A 22,254-nucleotide genomic window follows, 5' to 3' on the forward strand; every position below is an offset into this window, starting at 1 on the left:
TTGCGTCATAAACGTTACTTGACTCCATAAAAAATGATGTCAAATCTCAATTATTTCTGAAATAAATTTTAATTTTAATTAGTCATATATTAAATATATTCAATATTCAAATATTGGATATTCTATGAAAAAATATACAACTATAACATTGTATGCTCACAATAGTTTAAACTAAAAACTATCAACTTCAGTTCAAAACATTTGAAACAAATACATTCTTGTAACTTTTTATATGTTAAAAAATAGACTTGGAAATACCTTGATGACAAAGCATTCTCTGTTTGCAAGTATGACAAAAACTATATAGCAATTCATTAATGTAATATGATTTTATAGAGAAGTTGTTTTCAATTAATTATTTACTTTGCAAAATTAATGCAAAAATGAAGTTTCTGGTCAAGTCTTAAAATGTTAGTATGACAAAAGTATGCTTTGAGACTAGTATATAAATAGAATACTAGTAAGTAATTATTATATCTTGCTTGGTATGAAGTCCTGATTACAATTTTTATGTATTATAATAAAAATATTTTTTTTGAACCTATCAAAAAAATAATTCTGGAAGCACCAAATAATAATTATTCAATTGAAATATTCCTTAATCGATATCATGAATGATCCACAACATATAAACAAGTTATGTAAATCTATTTTACAACGGTTCGCGTTCGAATCAAAATAAATTTGATCTAGCTAAGATCAAAAAACGAGAAAAGTTAAATTTATATACAAAAGTGTATTTATTAATATACTTGTGTTATTCAAACGAATGCATATGATTTGTAATTTATATTTTGAAATATTGAGTGAGTGAAAATAATTAAAAATAATAAATTCTGTATGTAACAAAAAAGAAAAACTGTGAGCAGTTTTCAAAAAAAATTACATCTCCGTGTTTTTAAAAAAATACATAAGGCATAATAAAATAATGTACAACGTATAAGGAAGGAGAAAAAATTTGCAAGATAATACATTGTCATAGACAATACTTGGTTAAATAAATCAGGCAATAGTTTGGCATATCATTGAGAAATATCACTTCTTAATAAGAGAATGATAGAGAATGATAAAGAATAATAGAAAACGCTCATTAGAGTTAAAATAATAGTTATAAAGAAATATAAAAATAATATAGAAATAATAGTAAAGAACACAAACTACACATAAAATGAAATAGAGTGTGTGTATATCATTTATTTATTTCCTTCTAAACCTCATTGATTGAATAATGTAGCTATAGTTCGATAAAACCCCTTCAAAATTAAAAGTAAGAAGACCTGTTTGACCCCAGGCCATCCCATTTTGTCCCGCCTATGGGGTAAAAAAGGACCAAATTTTTGGACCAAAAAAGGTGACAAATTTTTGAAAAACAGGCATACCTTAGAAAAAAAGGATGTATGTGTGTGTGTATGTGTGTGCGTGTGTGCAGGATACAAATTTTCGTCGATGATTTCGGGAACACGGATCAACCGATTTGAATAATTTAAAAAACATTCGATTCGTATTGATAAGGAGAAGTGCTGATTAGTTTTTGGCAAAGGCAGGTCTAGCGGTTCCGAGGATGCGGGGCAAAAAGTGCCAAAAACAGTACCTCAGTTCTTAAGGAAACGGAGCGTCCGATTTTAATAATTCAAAAAATATTTTACTTGTATTGCCATGGTGAAGAACAAATTAAATTTTTGGAAAGGCAGGCCTAACGGTTTCAAAGATCTAGTAAAAAAAAGTAAAAAAAAAATGCCATTTGGCAGTCAAAAATGATCATTAGGCATATCTTTTTTTTAACTTTTTCCTCTGTATCTCCAAAACCGCTAAACCTGCCTCACCAAAAATGTTATCAATTCTTCATTTCATCAATACAAGTAAAATGTTTTTTGAATCATTCAAATCGAGTACATCGTTCTATCAAAAACTGAATTACCGTTTTTGGAACTTTTTGCCCCGTATCTTCGAAACGGCTAGACCTGTCTCTACCAAAACTAATTAGCACGTCTTCCCATCAATAGAAATCGAATGTTTTTTGAACCATTCTAATCGGTTGATTCGTGCTCTCGAAATCGTCGATGAAAAATTGTATCTGTACATATGTACATACACACAGATATACATACATACCTACACAAACACACACACATACATCATTTTTTTCTTAGGTATGCCAAAATGTTCAGAGGGCTTTGAAACGTAAAGATATGTAAAAAATACATTTTCATTTTTTTTGCGAACATACCCTACTGGAAGTAAATAAAAATGCATGAATCAAGCACAGTAATGGGAAAAAATTAACTAAAAGGTTAGTTATCGTATAACTAAATTAAATCAAAGGGCTGTTTTATTATTTACAGTTCCTCAACTACAAACTATATAAGTCAAACTCAAAAAACTATAAATACTTATTCCAAGAAATTAATAAACTTTTAATTCAATGAATAATAAAAGCATTTCCCTATTATTTGCTTCAATAATTATTATAAACTATTAAAACCATTTATACATTGTTTATAACTTACAAGAAAGCAACTTAATAAACTTGAAATCTCTAATAAACAACATTTGCAAGACTTTTTAATCCATCAAAAAATACTTGACAACAATATTACTAACAACATAGCTTTATAGAAAATCATTAGCCGAATGTTACTAATAAAATAGTTCTTGTAAATATAAAAAATTAACAAAAAAAACTTACCTGTTCGCTGTCCGGCATTTTTCCAAAACAATTTGACACGTAAACACAATTATAACCTCAATTTTCAACCTGCAAACTTCAATAATTATATAACAAGGAAACGTTCTGCATTTATGAAATAAAATTAATGCGTAAAATGTTTTGATTTTATTTCGTCTCAGAAATACCAAACAGTGGTAAAACTAGTTTTCACAAATGACTTTGCACAAGCAACATGCATAAGAGTTCAGAACATCTGATCAACTAGTGACATGAACATGGACGCGGAATGGTGCTGCCACTACTGACAGAAAATAGTATTTAATGGTGCCGAATTTGAAATTAAATTAATGGAAAATTATATTAACGATTTAATCAATTATCGGTACCGTACAAGTACATTAATATGCAATTAAACGAGTTAATCGATGTTTCGTAATTATCCTTGCGGGTTATATGAATGTAAATGAAGCGGTGCGAAGTTGTGTGATGTTGTAAACAGGTTTACATGCGTGCCAGGCGGTACTACTTTCTATAGTTTTTGGCGGCAACTTTGTAATCTTTTCATTTTGAATATTAACCCTAAGCGTATTTGATTGAAAACGTCATTTAACATTTATTAATTTCCCGTAGAGTTAGTTATAGTAATCACAAAAAAATCGAAAATGAAAATTTTTACATTTCAAAGGTTTCGGAACATTTTGGCATACCTCAGAAAAACTATATGTGTGTGTGTATGTGTGTGTGTGTGTTTTTTTTTTTTGTTTATTGTTGTCTAGCGAAGACTGGTGTTTTGTCTGGGTATGTCGACTTAATATAATACCGACTAAAATCTCCGCTTTGCCCTTGCCTCTGGTCCCCACGGAAACCGCCGTTAGGCATTACTTCGTGGGGGAAGGATCTAGAATGTTATAATTCTTAACTTGATTTTATACTCATCTTTTTCATCTTGTGTGTGTGAGTGTGAGCGTGTGCGTGTGTGGATGTATGTGCGGATACAATTTTTCGTCGACAATTTCGAAAACAAGCGTCAACCAATTTAAATGATTCAAAAAACATTCTATTTCTATTGATAAGGAGATAAGATTTTGGCAAAGGCAAGTTCCGCCATTCCGAAAATACGGGGCAAAAAGTTCCAAAAAAAGTAATTCATTTTTGGAAAGAACCGAGCGTCCGATTTTAGTGATTTAAAAAACATTTTATTTGTATTGACAAAATGTAGATTTGATGAAAATTTTAAATAGACAGGCCTAGCGGTTTCGGAGATCCTTCTTTTCGGAAATCTTTTTGAAAAATTTTAATTTTTGGTACGGAAAGTTCCAGCAATTTGCTTTAAGGCACGATGCCATCACCACTAGTTTTTAGAATAGTTTTCTCTATGCTATTAAGTTTTTCTGTTCAAATGATATTAATTTTCTATCGACAAAAATTTAGTTTTTTGTGTAATCTTATATACCTACAAAAAGTGGTTTAATTATAAAAATTCATCAAAGTTTGGAATATTGGTCTGGATCAAAATACCAACAACCAAAATATATCTATCTAAATTAATTTCAACGATTTGTATTTTTTTTTTCAGACCTCAAAAATAATAAAATTCTATGAGAACTCACTACGATTATATTTACAAGACGATCGGCGAAGACATTTTTTTAATCACTAAAGAAAGTAATAAATTTTCGTAAAATCTGAACCGATTTTGTCAATTTAAAGACCGTTCGATAGCGAATTAAGCTGGAAATCGTTCTAATAAAGTTTTCGGTAAAAAATAGCCGAGCCGTTTCTTCATAATTAGTAGTCCTTTTTTTATTTACATTTTGATGGTTTATTCGATAAAGGAAAAAGGTCGAAAGGTCACCCATTGGTGATCGATTTGATGTTGGAGTAATTAGTAGTCGAAAAAATTATTTTGACGGCGTTGCCGAACAAAACAACGAAATTGAGAAATGTTATAGGCTTATGAATAGTGGTTTAATCATAAAATTTATCAAAGTTTGGAATATTAGCCCGAAACAAAATTTCAAAATTCAAAATATATATTTGTAAAAATTAGTATCAGAAATGGTCGCACGTCCAGTAGAAACTATTTTTATTATTAAGTGTTAACTGTGTTATTTTAATAAACGCTTCATCGCCCATCTTGTTCACAAAATTGCATGAAAAGTAGAATATTTCATGTTTATTGAACAGGAAATGTGTGTCCACAATTATAGTTTTATTTTGGAAAATATGTCTATTAAAAAAAATTATTTTTAATCTGAGACTGAAACAAAAAATGATATAACTTTTTTAAGAAATCAGTCAGCATAAATTCAAAATAAAGGGATATGCTTTGATTCATATCACTCCTTATTATAAATAATGTAAATTATAAAAAAAAAAATACTAATGCTTTAATGATTACTAAAAAACTAGTAATCATTGCGTTATTAAAAACAACAGTAGTAAATTCAGATGTACAACTAACCATTAAAAACAAATTAACTAATATACATGTAATTTAAATAAATATATAACATAACATCACAGCATATTTTACTTACATAATTTAACTACATACTTATATAATTTAAATTAAACTACTTACATAATTTAAAACAAAAATCTTAGATTAAACTCAAGATGGGTTATTAGCGTTTGCTTCTTGCCGTGCTTGCAACAAATCAGCTTCAATCTTTTGTCTCCAATGGATGTCCATCGAAAAATCAGGAGGTGCTAAAATCGCAGATGATAAAAATACCAGGCTAGCGTCTCCAAATAATAATCGAGCCAGCCAAAGAAACGGCTTTTCAAAATTGTAATTCGACCGCGCTGATATTTCGAAATACTAGAAAAAAATAATTAAAAATTTATATTTTTTATACGACTATAACAAAAAAGTCTATAAGGAAACAGAGACTCTGGTTTCTTAATACGAAATTGGTATAAACGTTTTGACAGAATTTGTATAAAAGTTGTAACACCCTTTCGCAACAAGAGTGTACTCAGCATAGAAGTCACTGCTGTACGAGCCAGCGATCAATCCAGTACCAGACCTGCCTGGTCTGGTCTGGTCAATATAAGCAAGCAGAGACTCTGGTTTCTTAATAGAGAATTGGTATAAACGTTTTGACAGGATTTGTATAAAAGTTGTAACACCCTTTTGCAACAAGAGTGTATTCAGCATAGAAGTCACTGCTGTACGAGCCAGCGATCAATCCAGTACCAGACCTAACACTACAACATATTTCAAGATTGCCTAATAATTTTCAATAAAATTGTATTTCAAAATTGCGTTTCTGAAAGACTGAAAACTATAACAAAAAATTATAAATTTCAATAATTTAACTCAGTAATAAATAACATTATTGACCCTTGTGGTAGTCACCCTGTGGTAGTCCGCATGAGAATCACTGCTGTACAAGACAGCGATCAACCCAGGCACTACAACATATTTCAAGATTTTCCAATAATTTTCAATAAAATTGTATTTCAAAATTGCACTTCTGACAGACTAAAAACTATTACAGCAAATTAGAATTTTGAATAATTTAACTCAAAGTGATAAATAACTTTATTGAAACAAGGGTAGTCATACTGGATGTCGTCTATAAGGGACAACCGTACACACAAGTAGCCATGTGAATTTATTTTATAAATATATTTATAAACTTAAAGTTCCGTCGATTTTGTTAAACTTCCTTGGGTTATGGTTTCAATTTTAAGCGAATTTATAAAATCGTTTTTTATTTTTAAAAATGCATAAGTTTATAGAGGCCTAAAAGATAATCTTGTCATTCATACTAACTTTCTTTTCATTTCTTAGAAGGCATTTATAAAAATATAGTTTCAGCAATTTTAGTCTCTGTAATTATTTAATTTAACATCGTTTAATTCCCACTTTCTAGTAATTAATATGAGTTAATTAAAATTTCATACATTGATTAATAGAATTGACTGAAAACAAACGTATGTAGTAGTTCTGCATATTCTACTCTATTTTTGGATAAATTTTGATTTTCAATATATTTTGTTTTTGAAGTAAAACTTCTTTAGGCGCGACTAGAATGTAAATACGTATAAATGCAACGGAAGTCGGTTACGCCCGAACAGTTCGTCATTCGCTTTCGATGAGACCATTTCTACACGGCTCGATTGTGATTAGTCGTCGTGTATGTGAATAGAGATCTGTCGTTGTATGTGTACCGGCATCAACGTTGTATGCGTACCGATAATGACAACATTACATTGTAGTACAAATCTTGATTTAATGAAAAATGCCTAAATCAGAAAAATATTTTACTCTGTTTCATAGAAATTATTTCTATATTATTTCTAAATGCTGATTACAATGACAAACCGATCATGTCATATTCGAAGTATGACTTTAACTACATTATCATATAAATGTGTATGATGATTGACACTAATAAATGTGTGCATCACGAGTGTTACCATATTAATAATAAACATAACTCAAAATTGTTATATGATGTATTGATTTTCACTTAAATGCCATCTTGTACAGTAGCAAATGAGTTTTACTTCAATCGCGTGTGAACCTTGCGCGCACTCTTTTTTTACCTTTGGGGTCCCAAAGTATTACATCACGATGTACTCTAGTATAACAATCCTTAACCTGATATTTTAGAAGGCAATCTAGTAGTTGACCACTGTCTTTTTGAATAAAATTATATTAGATATATATTTAATAGTGTTGTAAATATATTCCACATCAATGCCTTGAAATGCTATTTTCACTTGATATCATATTTCAGATCTATAACCTCAAGTGAAACTCTGATATCACTACTGATCTTTATTAAGCTGGCCAAGGTGGCATCGAATCCACAACTACTCGTTGGTAACCCACGTTTCTACTATGGCTAACTCTAACTCTGCTATAAATAACATATTATATAATCAATATACCTGCATATTTCTTTGTTTATGATTCATAACACTTTTAGCTTTCATTTTCCTCTCTTTCAAATCAGCCTTATTGCCGCACAAAACAGTAGGAATGCACGGGCAAAATCGCAGTATTTCGGTGTTCCACTTCATGATGTTCTTGTAGGTTATTTTAGATGTCAAATCGAAAAATAGAATGGCGCAATCACCTAATAGAAATAATAAATGGTTAATAATTATAATTAGAAACTTGTCGCGTAATGATAATTAAGGGAAATTGGGCCAATGTGAGTGTAGTAGAACATTAAAGCAAAAACAAGCAAATTAACAGCTGCAATGCCGGATGCAAAGAAATAAAACTAGTTAAAACATTGACAAATATGCATAAATTTTGTATATATTATAATATGCATATGAAGATGTTATAATAACAATAGACTGTATTACAATAATTTTTGGAATTATTTTTGAACCATCAACTTATAGATAAAAATATTATTTGGTCTACTAAGTACTCCTATTTTGTACTATTTGAACTGCTTTTCTGCCCAATATCTACAATTATAGCACAATTGTAGATGTGAAAAAATTAAAAGAAACAAAACAGAAACTGATATCAAAATTTTAGTAAAGAGTCATTTTTCGCATTAATATCATTAGATAAAATTTCTAATTTATAATTTTATCATAGTTGTTTAGCGTAGTAAATCTCAAATAGTTTTTGAGTTTATTAGCATGAACGAAAATTGGGAACATTGCCAAAAACTATTATATAAAAGCCTAAGAATAATTAAAAAATTAAATATTTCATAATTTGATAATTTTATTTGAGCCCAATTTTCTGAGAAATGGACTATAAAACTAATATTATTTACTTCTTTCACAGCATATCCTTTATGTTACAGTTCTTCAAACACTTAATTAAGATTATTAAAAAAAATAATAATCATCATTTTTGTATGCAAAATATTTAAAAAACGTTCAATTTAACAAAAGATTAAGTATTTTTCTTGAAAATTAATAACTGCACCATAATTTTGTTCTAACAGCAATTAGAACTTAAGAAGTCTTATAAGACTTCTTAAGTTCTAATATATTAGCTGTTGTGCTGATTTCTTAAACGGTTACAGATGGCAACCCAAATGGTTGTCCTATCTCTATGTAATGAAATTTTATTACGATTTATAAAAGACTAATTATTTTTTTCGATGCAGTAATGCCGGGTAATTTTATTAATATTGCTGTTATTATTTTATTTGAAAACGTATTGCTATCTATACATCAAAGTGAAATTATATTGCGATTTATATAAGACTGATGATTTTTTTTTCGTTGCAGCAATGCCGGGTAAGTTTATTAATTTTGCTATTAGAAAACGTATTGCTATACTTCAAAGTGAAATTATATTACGATTTATCTAAGACCGATGATTTTTTTCGATGCAGCAATGCCAGGTAATTTTATTAATTTTGCTATTATTATATTACTTGGAAACGTATTGCTATCTATACTTCAAAATGAATGTCACTGCTGCTTGGCATTAGGCTGCCCGAGGCGAATATCGAACCTGAAACTTCAGATTCAAAGTCCATAGCTCTAACCAGTAAGCCACCAAATATTTCCAATCAAAGATTTAAAATTTCTTAATACCTTTTTCAAAAAAATCCTGTTTGACACCACCATACTTTTCTTGGCCACAAGTATCCCAAACGTGGAATCTTATAGGGCCTCTTGTAGTTTTGAAGACAATTGGATAAACTACGGCACCTGCTGTTGCAATAACCTTCTTTTCAAATTCACCTAAACAAAATATTTTAAAATACATATAATATTCATTATACTCATTATACAATTAAAAGTCTTCAAAAATCCTTTATAATTTAAAAAAAGAGTTTCGATTCCAACTTGTATTGCCAAGTAAACGTTATAATTAAGGAAAGATTGATAAATTTTTAATAATTCTTTATTTTTATTTAGTTCACAATTTTAATAAAAATAAAGCTCAAATATTAAAGATATTAAATAGTACTCCAAGACTAATAGTTATGCATTAACAAAAACATATTTGCTTGTAATATGAGCCATATTTTTTTATTAAACATTTTCATAATTTTCTGAATTTGTAATACAATCTTTATGTTGAAATTACTATTATTAACAGAGTTTCTCTAAAATAAATCAATTTAATAGATTGAATGACAAATAATCTTTGTCAATAGCTCATCATTAAAAGTATGAATATATGCATTTTATATAAATGCTTTCAATGATAATTTATTATTAATTATTTTCACAAACATTTAATACTTTCTCTGATTAGATATCATATAAAGTTACATCTATAATACCTGCTATATGCCTTTTAATAAAAGTGGTTTTTCCGGTTCCTCCATCACCTATCAAAACACATTTATATGTAGGAGTGGTGTCACCCATTTTGCTACAAAAATGTAAAAAAAATAAAAATATACAAAAAAATCCCTTCCCGAAAAAATTGTAACAATGTCAAATAAAAATAAAAATATGAAAACTGAAAATAACAAAACAAAAAAATCAACAGTTTCTAGATTTTTTATTAAATAAATTATAAATCTTTACCAACATTCACATGTAACCAATAACAATATATTTTCAGATAATAATTTGTTCATGTACATTTTTTTAATAATTATATATTTTTCAATAATTTAAATATTATGAAATAATAAAAAAATATCTAGTAAATAAAAAATATGAAGTTTAAATGATATTTTTAGCCAATGATAATAAAAGTTATGATTTATTATAAGTAATAACGGTTCCGTTAATTTTTAGAATAAAGTCGTCGTTTACTATATTGATTAAAGTAATAAAAGTAATAATAAAAATAATGAAAAAAATGTTTAAAAAATTCGAACAATTAAGGATTGCGCCTAAGTATTTTAAATGTCGCGCCTAAATGCAATCTCATTCTATTCAACGTTGAGAAATAAAAAATAGTCATGGTGAATATTTTCAGATAATTTTGAACAATATCATTGCAAATAAGGATATTTTCATAACGCATGTTAGTAATTTATAATTATCAATAGACAACAGTGTTAACAATAATAAAATAATTAAGTTATGATATAAGATCCTATATGACATAAATTATAAACATACTCGCACATGATGATTTCAATGTCAATAATCCTAATTATGAAGACATTATTGTGATATTATTAAAACAAATAAAATATGGTTTTCATAAATTATTTTCAAAAGAATGATTTATTTTAATTTATCAGAGTTCATGATAAGCCAAAGTCAAAATTCCAGCTAATCCAAAAAGCAGCCAATCAGAAATTTCTAAACCTAAAGTTCCTAAAAGATAGACGCACAACGCCTTCATGGCAAAGAAGAAGAACACGTAGAACAATGTGTGTACCACCAAAGCTCTGAAAATAAAATAATTATAATTAATATTAGAAAGATATATGTTACACTTAATTATGCAAAAATTGTGTACATAATTGAGAGAATAAAGCACCAATTTTATTTTAAGAAAAGAACAAACAACAGTTTTGTCGCCCGGAGAAGCATTAAGATTAAGGACTTTTCATGAGATTGTTGAACGGCGTTATGAAATCACCAGAACTGCTAAAAAGATTAAATTCGTTACTCCAAGGCAAAACCTTCGATTAAATCCAATTATCAAAACTACCAAATCAATAAAAATATAGGCGCCCTTTTAAAAAATTAGCCAGAGTATTCAACGAGCATTGCTGTAGTTTGATCTTCCTTGATTCCCCACAAAATGCTTTTGAGCTCTAAAAAAATAATTAATTTCATAGTTTTCTACAAACTTATAAACTGCCCAATTTATAAACACTGAAAAAATTGTCTCCAAAAGATTTGTACTATATTAGTGATGTAAATCTTTTGGAGGTCAATCAAATTCATACTGGTCATTGTAACTTGCTAGAAAATTCATAGAAGACATGTATAAAGTAGAAAATAATGCAATATTTGACAAAATTATGACTAAAATTGTGTTACATATTTTACTGTACATTGTAACGATAAAAAAAGAGAACAGGATCGGAGCTTGAATGGAAAAAGAGTGTCTTCATCATAAAAAATATAGGGACCAAAAGGACTTGGACAAAGAAAAATGCAAATGATGGGCATGAAAAGAGCAAATACAGAGCTGAAGACAGGCTCTTTTTTCATTTTTTGCTATAAAATTTTATAATCAATCAAAGTTAGAAAATACATACATAGTCCAGTCATTACAGTAAGTTCACCTCGGAATTCGAGATACCCAGCTGTAAGTCCAACACTATATGTAGGTTTTGAGACAACTTTAGGGTGTCAATATACAAGTACATATTCACAGACTTACAGCTGGCTATCTCGAATTCCGAGATTCTTATCTAATTTAAGCTCAAATGACTAGACTAACAGATTACTATAATCGAAAAAGAAATTGTCAATATAAAAGCGAAGACGATCCATGATTCTGGTCAATTCTGGACTAGTCATGAATTTTATGCGATTTTTGGAAGTCCGTAAAAAAACAATATTTTTACCAAATATTTTTTAGAAGTTATAAATTAATGTTTTGATAATAAAAACTTTAAAATAGTCATAAAATTTTAATTCTAGAAGATAATAAAGTAGGGCGTCTTAAAAAATCCGCGCCTGACCATACTCATGAATCTCATGATTTTAGCCCTTCAAATAACCGTAATTCTTATTAATCTAGTATAATATCACAATCCTATGAACTACGGACGAGATAATTTTATTTTCCACAAAATACAGTATAAAAAAAATTTATATTTTTTTTTCATACTCTCGAATTTTTTGAAAATAGTAAAAATCGGAAGAAAAAAATTGAAGATCAGTTCATACTGAAGAAAAGTCTGTAAAGAAGACCCTGTAGGAATTCAAGTAAATCGGTCTAGTAAAAGTTGGGAAATCGTGGGTATCGTATAGAAAAGACAGTTTCGAGAAAAAAGTGTTTAAAGTTTCGCGAAGGAAGTAAATAGAGGAGTATTGTCGAGCTCAACAGCTATATCACCGAAAATAATTTAAATTTTGAAAAATTCTCTTGCACACACATTTTTGAAAAAATAAACTTTGAAAATATCAAAAAAAACATAAACTTCTCCTTCGGGAAGTTAAGAAAAAGTGTTTTTTTTTTTAAATTCTAGATCGTATTCTGATCTAGAATTTAAAAAAAAGAATAAGGAGTCCGGAGGTAAGAAGTATACCATAAATCTGCTTTTATCAGACGCCATTACAATAAATAAATAAAAAATCTGTTTTTAGGAGTACTAATAATAAAAATAATGTAATAAAATTTAAAAAATATAAGTTAGGGGACACCCGGGTTTGAACCGGGGACCTCTCGATCTGCAGTCGAATGCTCTACCACTGAGCTATATCCCCACATGATGGAGAATGAAATTCTACATCATGTAAGTAGCAAGATTCAGAGTTCTTGAGTATATTATCTTGAATATATTTTAAGAATTAAGATAATAAATATATGAAATATTAAGTACATATCATAAAATCTGAACAAAATAATGAGATTAATAATGATCGTATAAATATAAAATTACTTATCTTCGCCGATAATAATTTTTGAAGTAAAAACGCCAAACTCTATTCATTGACTGTTGTTAATCGCTTGTAAAATAAATTAAATTTCTAATGCTATATTTCTATTATAACATATTAAATTATACAATTTTTTTCTCTTATTCAAACCTGTTTGATAAAGTGATAAGACCAGTTTGATAAACTTACAAGATAATCATGAAGATGGAGCTGCAATAATTTAATTGTAAGACAAACCAAAAAATCTAATAATAAAACAAACTCGGTACAAATTATTATTTAGTATAAAAACGAATAAAACTGTAAAAATCTTACGTACTTGCTGTGCGTTTTACACATGAAACCTAACTTCACGTATGTGTTACCATGGCACATAAAAAAAATGCAGTTATGCTAACATTCACTTTTGGCGATTGTGCTTTTTATAGGTTGGGTTTTGCATCTAAAACGCCTGACGACTGCACAGCAAATACATTGCATCGAAAAATGTTACATGATAAAGTAAATATCATTACTAAATCATTGTTCAATTTAATTAAAACACTTTATAAGTGTAATAAATATACTGATATATTAATTGATATCATTAATAAAATTATAGTATAATTTCATTTACTTCCATGTAAAATTAAATTACATGTTAATATAATTTTATTTAATGTAATATAACGTTTTAATTTAAATTTTTCAGTTTTGTGATTAAATAAAAATCAAAATTAATATAAAATAAATAAATACCTTCTCAATCCATCGCCACCATCACATCTTTCCCTGAAGAAATAGTCTCGAACGCCTCTGGCACATTGTTCAATAATACGTGGCCAATAAATCTCTTTAGGATCAAACGAATACGTTTCTCTATCTTCAGGAGTCAAAAATTCTTCCAATTTTGTACCATTTTCGTACTTAAAATCAAAATTTCTGAAGGTGAATGCCCTGGTACGATTCATTCCACGGTCATATTTGCCCTGAACAATCACCATACTAAAAAATAATAAGATACTTGTAAATGTGAAAAAACCTACTGCACTAATATTAAATAGTCAAAAATAAAATTTTATTAAAAGTATTTTATTATTTTTTTATTTAACCAATATCTTACTGAGGTTCTGTTAGATTTCTCCCAAGAATCTTCTCGACACCTCTGACCAATCGAGCAGGAATTGCGTGGCACAAAATCAAATTAATCCTAGAATGAATATTGTTTGATCTTATCCTGGCATCAGGATACCAGAACAATTCTTTACTCGGGAATTTTTTGACAGCCCTCACGACTAGTTCTATGTACCTTTCGTAAGTTATTGGATTTGTGGAACCTGAAAAATATAAAAATAACAGTAATTGATAGTATTTAAACCAATTTAAATAATGATATCAATGCAATCCTTCCAAGTAACAGTAATAAACATAAACTTCTCCTTTGGGAAGTTTAATATTGAATATATCTATGTTCCCAAGTCAGAATCTGATATCATATTGATTGCTGATGTGGGGATCGAGCCTTTGACTATGGATTGCACGTTTTTTACCAGTACTCAAAGACGGATTATTATCATTATTTATTACAAATATATTACCAGAAGTGCAATGATAAACTTCAACAGGAGTTTTAGTAACAGCAGATTTGTAGGCAGAAGCAATGCACATGTTGACTACAAAATCACATGGTATTATATCAGATACTTTATCACCAGAAGCCAAAACTGTTCGAAAAATACCTGAAATATATATAAAATATTAGTAAACTAAATATTAAATTAATATTTATGATCAATATGTAACGATTTATTCATTCATATTTGTTGTAGAAGTAATAAGTGTTGAGTAATTGACTAATAGATAAGCAATTGCATGGTAACATATGGACATATATATATTTACATATTTATTTTTTTTATCTTTTTGGATAAATAATTAGGTGTTAAAATTATTTAAATTTGAAATTTACATGTTTTAACAATCATATTTTGTAAATGTATTCTAAGTGGATTAATTGTATGATTTATAAGAAATATATTTGAACTATTCAAAAATACATATCACATTTTTTTACATTCTTCAATTTAAACTTTAAATTTAAATTCAGTCTTATATTCAAACTGCTTACACCGATTGGGGTCAAATAAATAAATAAATACATAACTATTTTCATGAATTTCAATTCAGACCAGTCCCACATTTAGACTAATTTGTAAGAGTTATTATTTATTCAAAAGTATATATTTCTTTATTAGTTTAAAATTAGATGAGAACTCCAAGAAATTTCAACAGCTAAAGCAAATGATGAGTAAATACAAATAGATTTTAAGAAAATAAGATCAATAAGTCTGAATTAGACAACCACTTGAAGAAGCTGAAAAAAACTTGCGCTTCCGTCTTCCATTGTTTCAAAATTACAAAATCTATATAAAAATATACAACATCCTTAAAATGTTACTTAAACTATTAAAATTTCACACAAATATCAATTACCCTTGGTGCAACCGGCTAAAAATCCGCAAACACCACTGTTAATATTGTCGATCCATCCTGAGAACGGAGTTTTAAGTGTGCCTAATACTAAAATGCAGAAAATTCATTTTAGACCAGTTTTTACAAAATATGTTGCTTAGTTCAATAAATAAATTAGTTCTCACCAATACTTGGTCTGACAACTACTATAGGAAATTTCAAATTTTCTTCTAATAAAAGTGCTTCGGCCAATTGCTTGGTGAATGTGTAGGCATTTGGATGTCCTCCAAGATGTGGTACCATATCCCAAGTTGGTGATGGACTTCCTTTGCTTGGGTCAAAAACTCCAGTTTCTAAAATAATAGCAAATTTATGAATCAATAACATCAATCTAAAATTTATCTAAGCAAGAACCCTTTGATTAAAATTAGTGAAAATTTCGATTTCTTGTGTTAGGTACGATTGGATTTAAATTTGACTACCTGAGATATGATGACCACTAATTCTACAACGAAAAACTATTAAATTTTATTTTATTATTAATTAGTAGCGATTTAGCGGTAAAACATTGGTAATAATTATAATTCTTAAACTATAAATTATCTAAATTTATTTAAGTTTTAATATAAATTTGCTTATATCAATAATGCTAACTCAGGTTTAACAATAAGAGTTTTTTTTCACATATATATTTACAACTATTTAGTTCAGGATATCAAGATATAAGTATAAAATAGAATTATAGGGGCTATTTTAATTCAAATTTCATCCAACTCATAAAATTTTCCATATTGTTTTTTAATTCACCTCTAACAACTTTTTCTATATCGCGCTCCAATAGTTTTAATTCTTCTTCAGACATTTTTCCATTACTGTTTTTGGCAGGTTTCTTGACAACAGGTCCATTAGCGTTCACTTCCGTTTCGTGATATCCGTTTTTCTCTGAAGTTTCCAGCACATTTTCCAAAATTTTCAAAACCGTATTAGGAGACGCGGCCGCTGGGTATATTTTCTCCAATACTGTTCCCTTCTCTGGTGAATTACAGAAAGCGGTTGATAGGTATAAAAATGACTGGAAAAATAAACAAAACGATGTTACTCAATTATGAAGAAATAAGTATAGTTATCTTTATTTTCTACCACTGAATGATATTTTTTTTTATTTCAGAAATTAGGTTATTACAAGAACATTACTAATTACGATATAAGTGGTCGGCGAGTAAGTGGTATGAGCTATGGGCTTTGTATCAGATGTCTTAGTTTCGACAACTGCCTCGAGCTGCATGATGTCAAGCAGTATAACGAAATCGGTTATAACTTATGCTAGGGGAATCTACCTATTTGTAATAATTATAAATAATATTATAAGCTACTATGTAACGGTCAGAATACAAACTACGCAGTAGTAATGAATTGCTCATGCTATTACAGTGTATCCTCGAGATAAGCACAACACATGCTCAGAAATAACGGACTTTTCCAAGGCTTTCTAACCGTAAAACCGTTGTTACTTTGTAATACTCAAAGAACAAGTAAACAAAGTCGTAAATCATTGTTAACTAGGAATGTAGAACATATCCTGAGAGAGCTAGTATTTAAGCCTCTGAATGATGCAATAAACGGTCAGGATGAGTTAAGACGAGTATGAGTTCAGATCAATATGAGTCAGTAATACTTTACTAATCAATGGAGTTATATTTAAGTTCAGTTATTCAAGTTATATGCAAAGTGCACCAAAAGTTATAAAATAAACAAGTACATCAAAAGTCTTCATCTGTTTTACTGATCTCCACAGCTTTAGTAATATAGTTTGTTTAGCGCATGAAGAACCAACATACATGTTTGGCATCGTCGGTGGTATTTTGGTGTCACCGGTGGTTCCTACACTTGAAAATATAGAGGCCAATTCTCGGAAAATAAAAATGTTATGTTTTGGGTCTATAATCATGTGAGTTGGTAGTAACAAACTGTCAAAAATTTGTGTCTTTGCAGTGCGATCCATCGTTTCACTTTGAATTTGCTTCTAAAACCTAACCTCCAAAAATCACAATTGCTTATAACAATTTTATCATATTCGCAACTTTCTGTTGTCACTTTGATAACACATACATAAAGTCTAACTAAAGTTAATATCGTGACGTGTGTGCCTTTTGGAGGTTAGGTTTTATGTGTAAAACGCTCGATCGAACAGGAAAGCCATAGTTTGTTGGCAATTTGTGACTACCAACTCATACGACCCGTAATATTATATTTCTATTTTATCCGAGATTTGAATCCATGAATAGCAATATTACTTCAGTCATTTAAGCCTAAATTAGGTAAGAATCTCGGAATTCGAGATACCTAGCTGTAAGTCTGTAAATACTTGTATATTGACACCCTAAAGTTGTCTCAAAACCTACATATGTTAGGGTGTCAATACCATATGTAGGTTTTGAGACACCTTTAGGGTGTCAATATACAAGTATTAACAGACTTACAGCTGGGTATCTCGAATTCCGAGGTGAACTTACTATAATCACTGGACTATATATGTTTCCTAATAAAACATAGTATTTTGAAATATTGTATTCTGTACGATTCTTTAATTTGTTTTTTTTTTTTAAATAGCCCTCTAATGTATGCCTTCATCAACAAAAAAAATAGTGAAATAAAATCCAAATCCGCAAGATTTCAGTTTTTTGCTTAAATTTCGTTTTTTACATGCATTTAAAATTAACTACAAATAAATTTTGGCACTCTGATCTACTTCTTGTACTCCTCAATTGTTCCAGTAACTCTTCATACAATTTGATGAGTAGTCGTGCTGTATATAAATAACTCAAATATTTTTATGAGCACAAGCAATAAACGTGAACTGAATTTTTATTTCGAAGAATTTAAAATTCTTAATACGTACAAATAACGTAATCTTGAATATTTAATCGAGATCACAAGCCCTGAATGAATGCGCTTAATAATAACTTATTCGAAACGCATTCGATACAACATTGACACGATTTGCTTTATTACTTGCAGTAACTTGTTTTTGCGTTAGTTTTTTCATCATATGAAAGAATCATAGTAAATGTAGATTTGTTTATATAATATAAAAACATAGTAGGGGAGACTGGGTACGGTTGTGTCATTTGTTTTCGAAGAAGAAAAAAAATCTACAATTTTTCTACAAATTTTATATTAAAATTTTGTCACTAAAAGAAATTTCCAGAACGAGCGATGATAATACTAAGCATACTTTCTGTTAATATTAAATAAATTGAAATTAACATAAATAATAATATTGCTAGCTAAAAATATTCTTTGATAAATATACTACCATGATCATGAGATGCTAATAAATATACTAACGATAAGATACTAAGTTAGTTAATTATATTTTTAGTTATATTTCTTACCTCAATGTTTGTCATCTTTTTGCAGAAATCCAGCAAAATTTTGGTGCCAAGCAAATTAGCTTTGATTGCGGCATCCAGATTTGCATTGAAGTTAATTGTGGCAGCGCAGTGGAATACAATATTAACAGATTTTAATAATAATTCTCGATCTCTACAATTTTACAATCACTAAGAAATATAACTATGAATTATTGTAATGTTTTTTATTCAATCCAACTTACGAGTTATTCAGTCCAAGACCTGGCTCGCAAATATCACCTCTTACTGCTACCAATTTTTGCAATGATTCTTCAGTTTGTCTAAAGAATAGCTGTAAATAAAAAATGATTTATTTATTCTTATATAATAGATCAAAAAAAAAATCTTGTGACTTATTTCACGACCACGATTATTACTATTATATTTTTCTATATTATTGGTAATTATTATATTTTTTTATTTATTACTTAACTTTTTCATATTTAATGCCTTTTAATTTTTTATTATATTTTTACTGTAAATCACTCTGATACTTGATTTAGTGACAAGACTTGATTTAGTTTTGTGATAAGACTTCAAATTAAAAACCTTAAAAGAAACAATTTTTTTACTATATAATACTAGCTTATTTTAATTTCCATTGTTAAAAATAATTTTGAATCAATCAAACGAATAATAAATTGGAAGTTAAAGAATTAATTATAATCAGAAGATAATATGCAAAAGAAATCCTTAGTCGAATTTGATTAAATTTTTTATCACCTATTTTTTCGTTGTTGAAAAATAAGTTATATTTAGTCAATCATTTAAGACATCGGTTATATAAATTAATCAAAAAAGGTACTAATCATTTATTTTTCAATGTTAAATAGAAAATAAATATATAATATATTATAAATATGGCAATAATGTTTTAAAGCCAGTAAATAACACAAAGCATGCGTATGTTGTATGATTTAATATTTTAAATTTAATTATGATTTTTTATTATAAATCATAAATTGTGTAGAGATTTAATACAAGCATATGATATGCTACACCTGTAATAAAAAATTAATTACACGACACGCACAAACTTACACACATTAAAACACACGTTAGAAAAATTCCATACAATTCATGCAGATTTTCCATGCAATGAAATAGTACTGAAATGTTTGATATTATACCATTATCTAATGAAAACAAAAATATTGGGATTTGGCTTGAAAATACACACTATTCATATCATCATTCATTAAAAGAAAATTAAGATTAAATTAATCATAATTACATATTTAATAGTAAAGAAAATATTACGTCTTCTACAATGTCTAGTTCTTCATTCGAAATAATTATAAACAAGGTGAAATCATAATAAAAAATCATAGAAATAAAAACTATATAGGGTAGAGCGGAGGGTAATAATTGCTCCAAATCAAATTGGATCTTTGTACCCCCAGGCAAACAAATCCATAGTCCTTATTTTTGATTTAAAAAAAAAATTATGAAATAATTTCTAATATAAATTTTATGGGTAAATTTTTGACTGATCTGGTAATCCGTCAGAAAAAATCATCTGCGAAGTTGGAATAACCATTCATTCAACTTATCTTTTATGACATTGCTTTTATTAGTTTAATTTAGTTTAATATTTACTATTTTTTATTGTTTACACCTTTGTCAGGGAAAAGGCTCAGATAGTCCTTTATACCCCATCCACATGCAAGCTTTAAAAAATGTTATATGAAAAAATAAACTGTTGAATCTAACTCAAAATTAGCAATACATCTTATAAAACATTTAAATAACGTATACTTATACGTTATACTTAAAATTATGTTTAGGTCTCAATCTAAACAACAGTCTTTACAATCACAAAAACTAACAAGTGTCCATTAATCAAGTGAGCGATTTCTAAAGATTTTTGAACAAATCGTAAAATTTTTGAATATTTAAAAATGGATTTTTTTTTTAAATTGGGGTAAAAAATAAATACATGTGATATCTTACTAGACGCCCCTCTGCCCTACGTAATATCTTGTAATTTGTAATCATCTTTCACCCTTTAAGGCTCTTGTAATTAATGGACGCCACCCAACCAAAAAAAATACTTTTGCTATGGATTTTCAAACATTGCCGTTTATCTATCGGTAGCAATATCGTAAGAATCAAGATAAAGACTGGTTATACATATTTTGCCCTCTACTTTCAAATATCGTTGTTAAAAAATTCTTAACTTTACTTGTTTTTGAGATATCGGTGGTAGACCTTTAAACCCCGTTCTACCCTATATGATATATGTATGTATGGGTGTGTTTTGTGTATCGATAAATAAGACGTAAATCCTCTAACCTCTTTTTCCAGCATCCTTTTGAGCCTATTGGCAGGCGATTGACCCTTGGGTCCATCCCTGATAAGTATGTATATATTGCCGACGTCACTTGCCCTCAATAGAGATTCCAATAAAACACTTCCTACGAAACCGGAACCTCCGGTGACTAAAATATTCTTGTTCCGGTAATATTCAGAAATATTCGGACGGCCTTCCATTTTTGAAGAATTTGATTATTTTTTTATAGTACGGTTAGAAGATAGTTTAGACTAGTAGTAGATTCAGGATTAACACATCACATGGTTTTAGGAGCACCTGTAAAAGAAATGATAAAATGTCATTTTTCAGGTATTACTAATATAAGTAATATTTATATAAGTACAAATATAAAGATATTTTTATAGTGAGAAAACATCAAAGGAAAAAGTAAATGTAAAATTTAAATTGATTTTATCAATTTATTTCAAAAAAATTAAATATCTTACAAAACATTAATTTAATAAAATTTACCATTTTTTAGTTCAAAACGGTTTCTTTGAGAGTTAACGATAAATCTATAATTAATCTAAAATATGTTATTCAATAAATTTCAAGTATATTAGACAGGCAGCTTTTATTGTTATTATTATTATTTTTTTCCTTATCAATATCTATATTTATCATTATTATTATTATTATTATTATTAAGATAAAAATGAAATAATGTTTATCTCTAATTGGCGAAAGCTGTGATTGATACATAATCAGATAAATAAACTAGCAATAACAATACAATTTCCATTTCGATTGTCTATGATAAACTCTAAAAATTTGCATGAACACAATTAGAGAAACAACACAAACAATTACATAAAATTATATTTGCATATATACTTATTGCATATAAACGTTTATATTTTTAGGGCCCATAAATTTAATTATTTCTGAACCTATTTTTAAGATGATTTTGTATAAGTTAATTCAAGAAT

The 22,254-nt window shown here is 28.3% G+C and overlaps 2 protein-coding genes and 1 non-coding gene across 3 annotated transcripts in view; all 3 read right to left on the minus strand.

The window, feature by feature from the left end:
- Positions 1-9,991, minus strand: part of LOC113374734 (GTP-binding nuclear protein Ran-like) — a 28,026-nt gene extending 18,035 nt beyond the window's left edge. The window contains exons 1-4 of the mRNA XM_026614706.1: positions 9,904-9,991; positions 9,206-9,355; positions 7,577-7,764; positions 5,314-5,492 (exon numbers count right to left, since the gene is read on the minus strand). Of these exons, the coding sequence (XP_026470491.1) occupies positions 5,314-5,492; positions 7,577-7,764; positions 9,206-9,355; positions 9,904-9,991 (605 nt within the window). The remainder of the gene's footprint in view (positions 1-5,313; positions 5,493-7,576; positions 7,765-9,205; positions 9,356-9,903) is intronic.
- Positions 9,992-10,820: 829 nt separating this feature from the next.
- On the minus strand, positions 10,821-21,504 carry LOC113374735 (putative fatty acyl-CoA reductase CG8303). Its single transcript, XM_026614707.1, has 10 exons — positions 21,307-21,504; positions 19,215-19,303; positions 18,994-19,144; positions 16,406-16,670; positions 15,784-15,951; positions 15,620-15,706; positions 14,677-14,865; positions 14,250-14,463; positions 13,886-14,131; positions 10,821-10,974 (listed from the first exon to the last, which is right to left on the minus strand). The coding sequence occupies exons 1-10, from the start codon at positions 21,502-21,504 to the stop codon at positions 10,821-10,823; spliced, it is 1,761 nt and encodes a 586-aa protein (XP_026470492.1).
- On the minus strand, positions 12,902-12,973 carry Trnac-gca. The gene has a single exon. It is a non-coding gene; the product is annotated as a tRNA-Cys (tRNA).
- Positions 21,505-22,254: the final 750 nt, after the last annotated feature.

This window comes from Ctenocephalides felis, unplaced genomic scaffold (genome assembly GCF_003426905.1).
Source record: "Ctenocephalides felis isolate EL2017-DRISC unplaced genomic scaffold, ASM342690v1 CF-g0.4_SCAFFOLD_01886, whole genome shotgun sequence".
Classification (NCBI taxonomy): domain Eukaryota; kingdom Metazoa; phylum Arthropoda; class Insecta; order Siphonaptera; family Pulicidae; genus Ctenocephalides; species Ctenocephalides felis.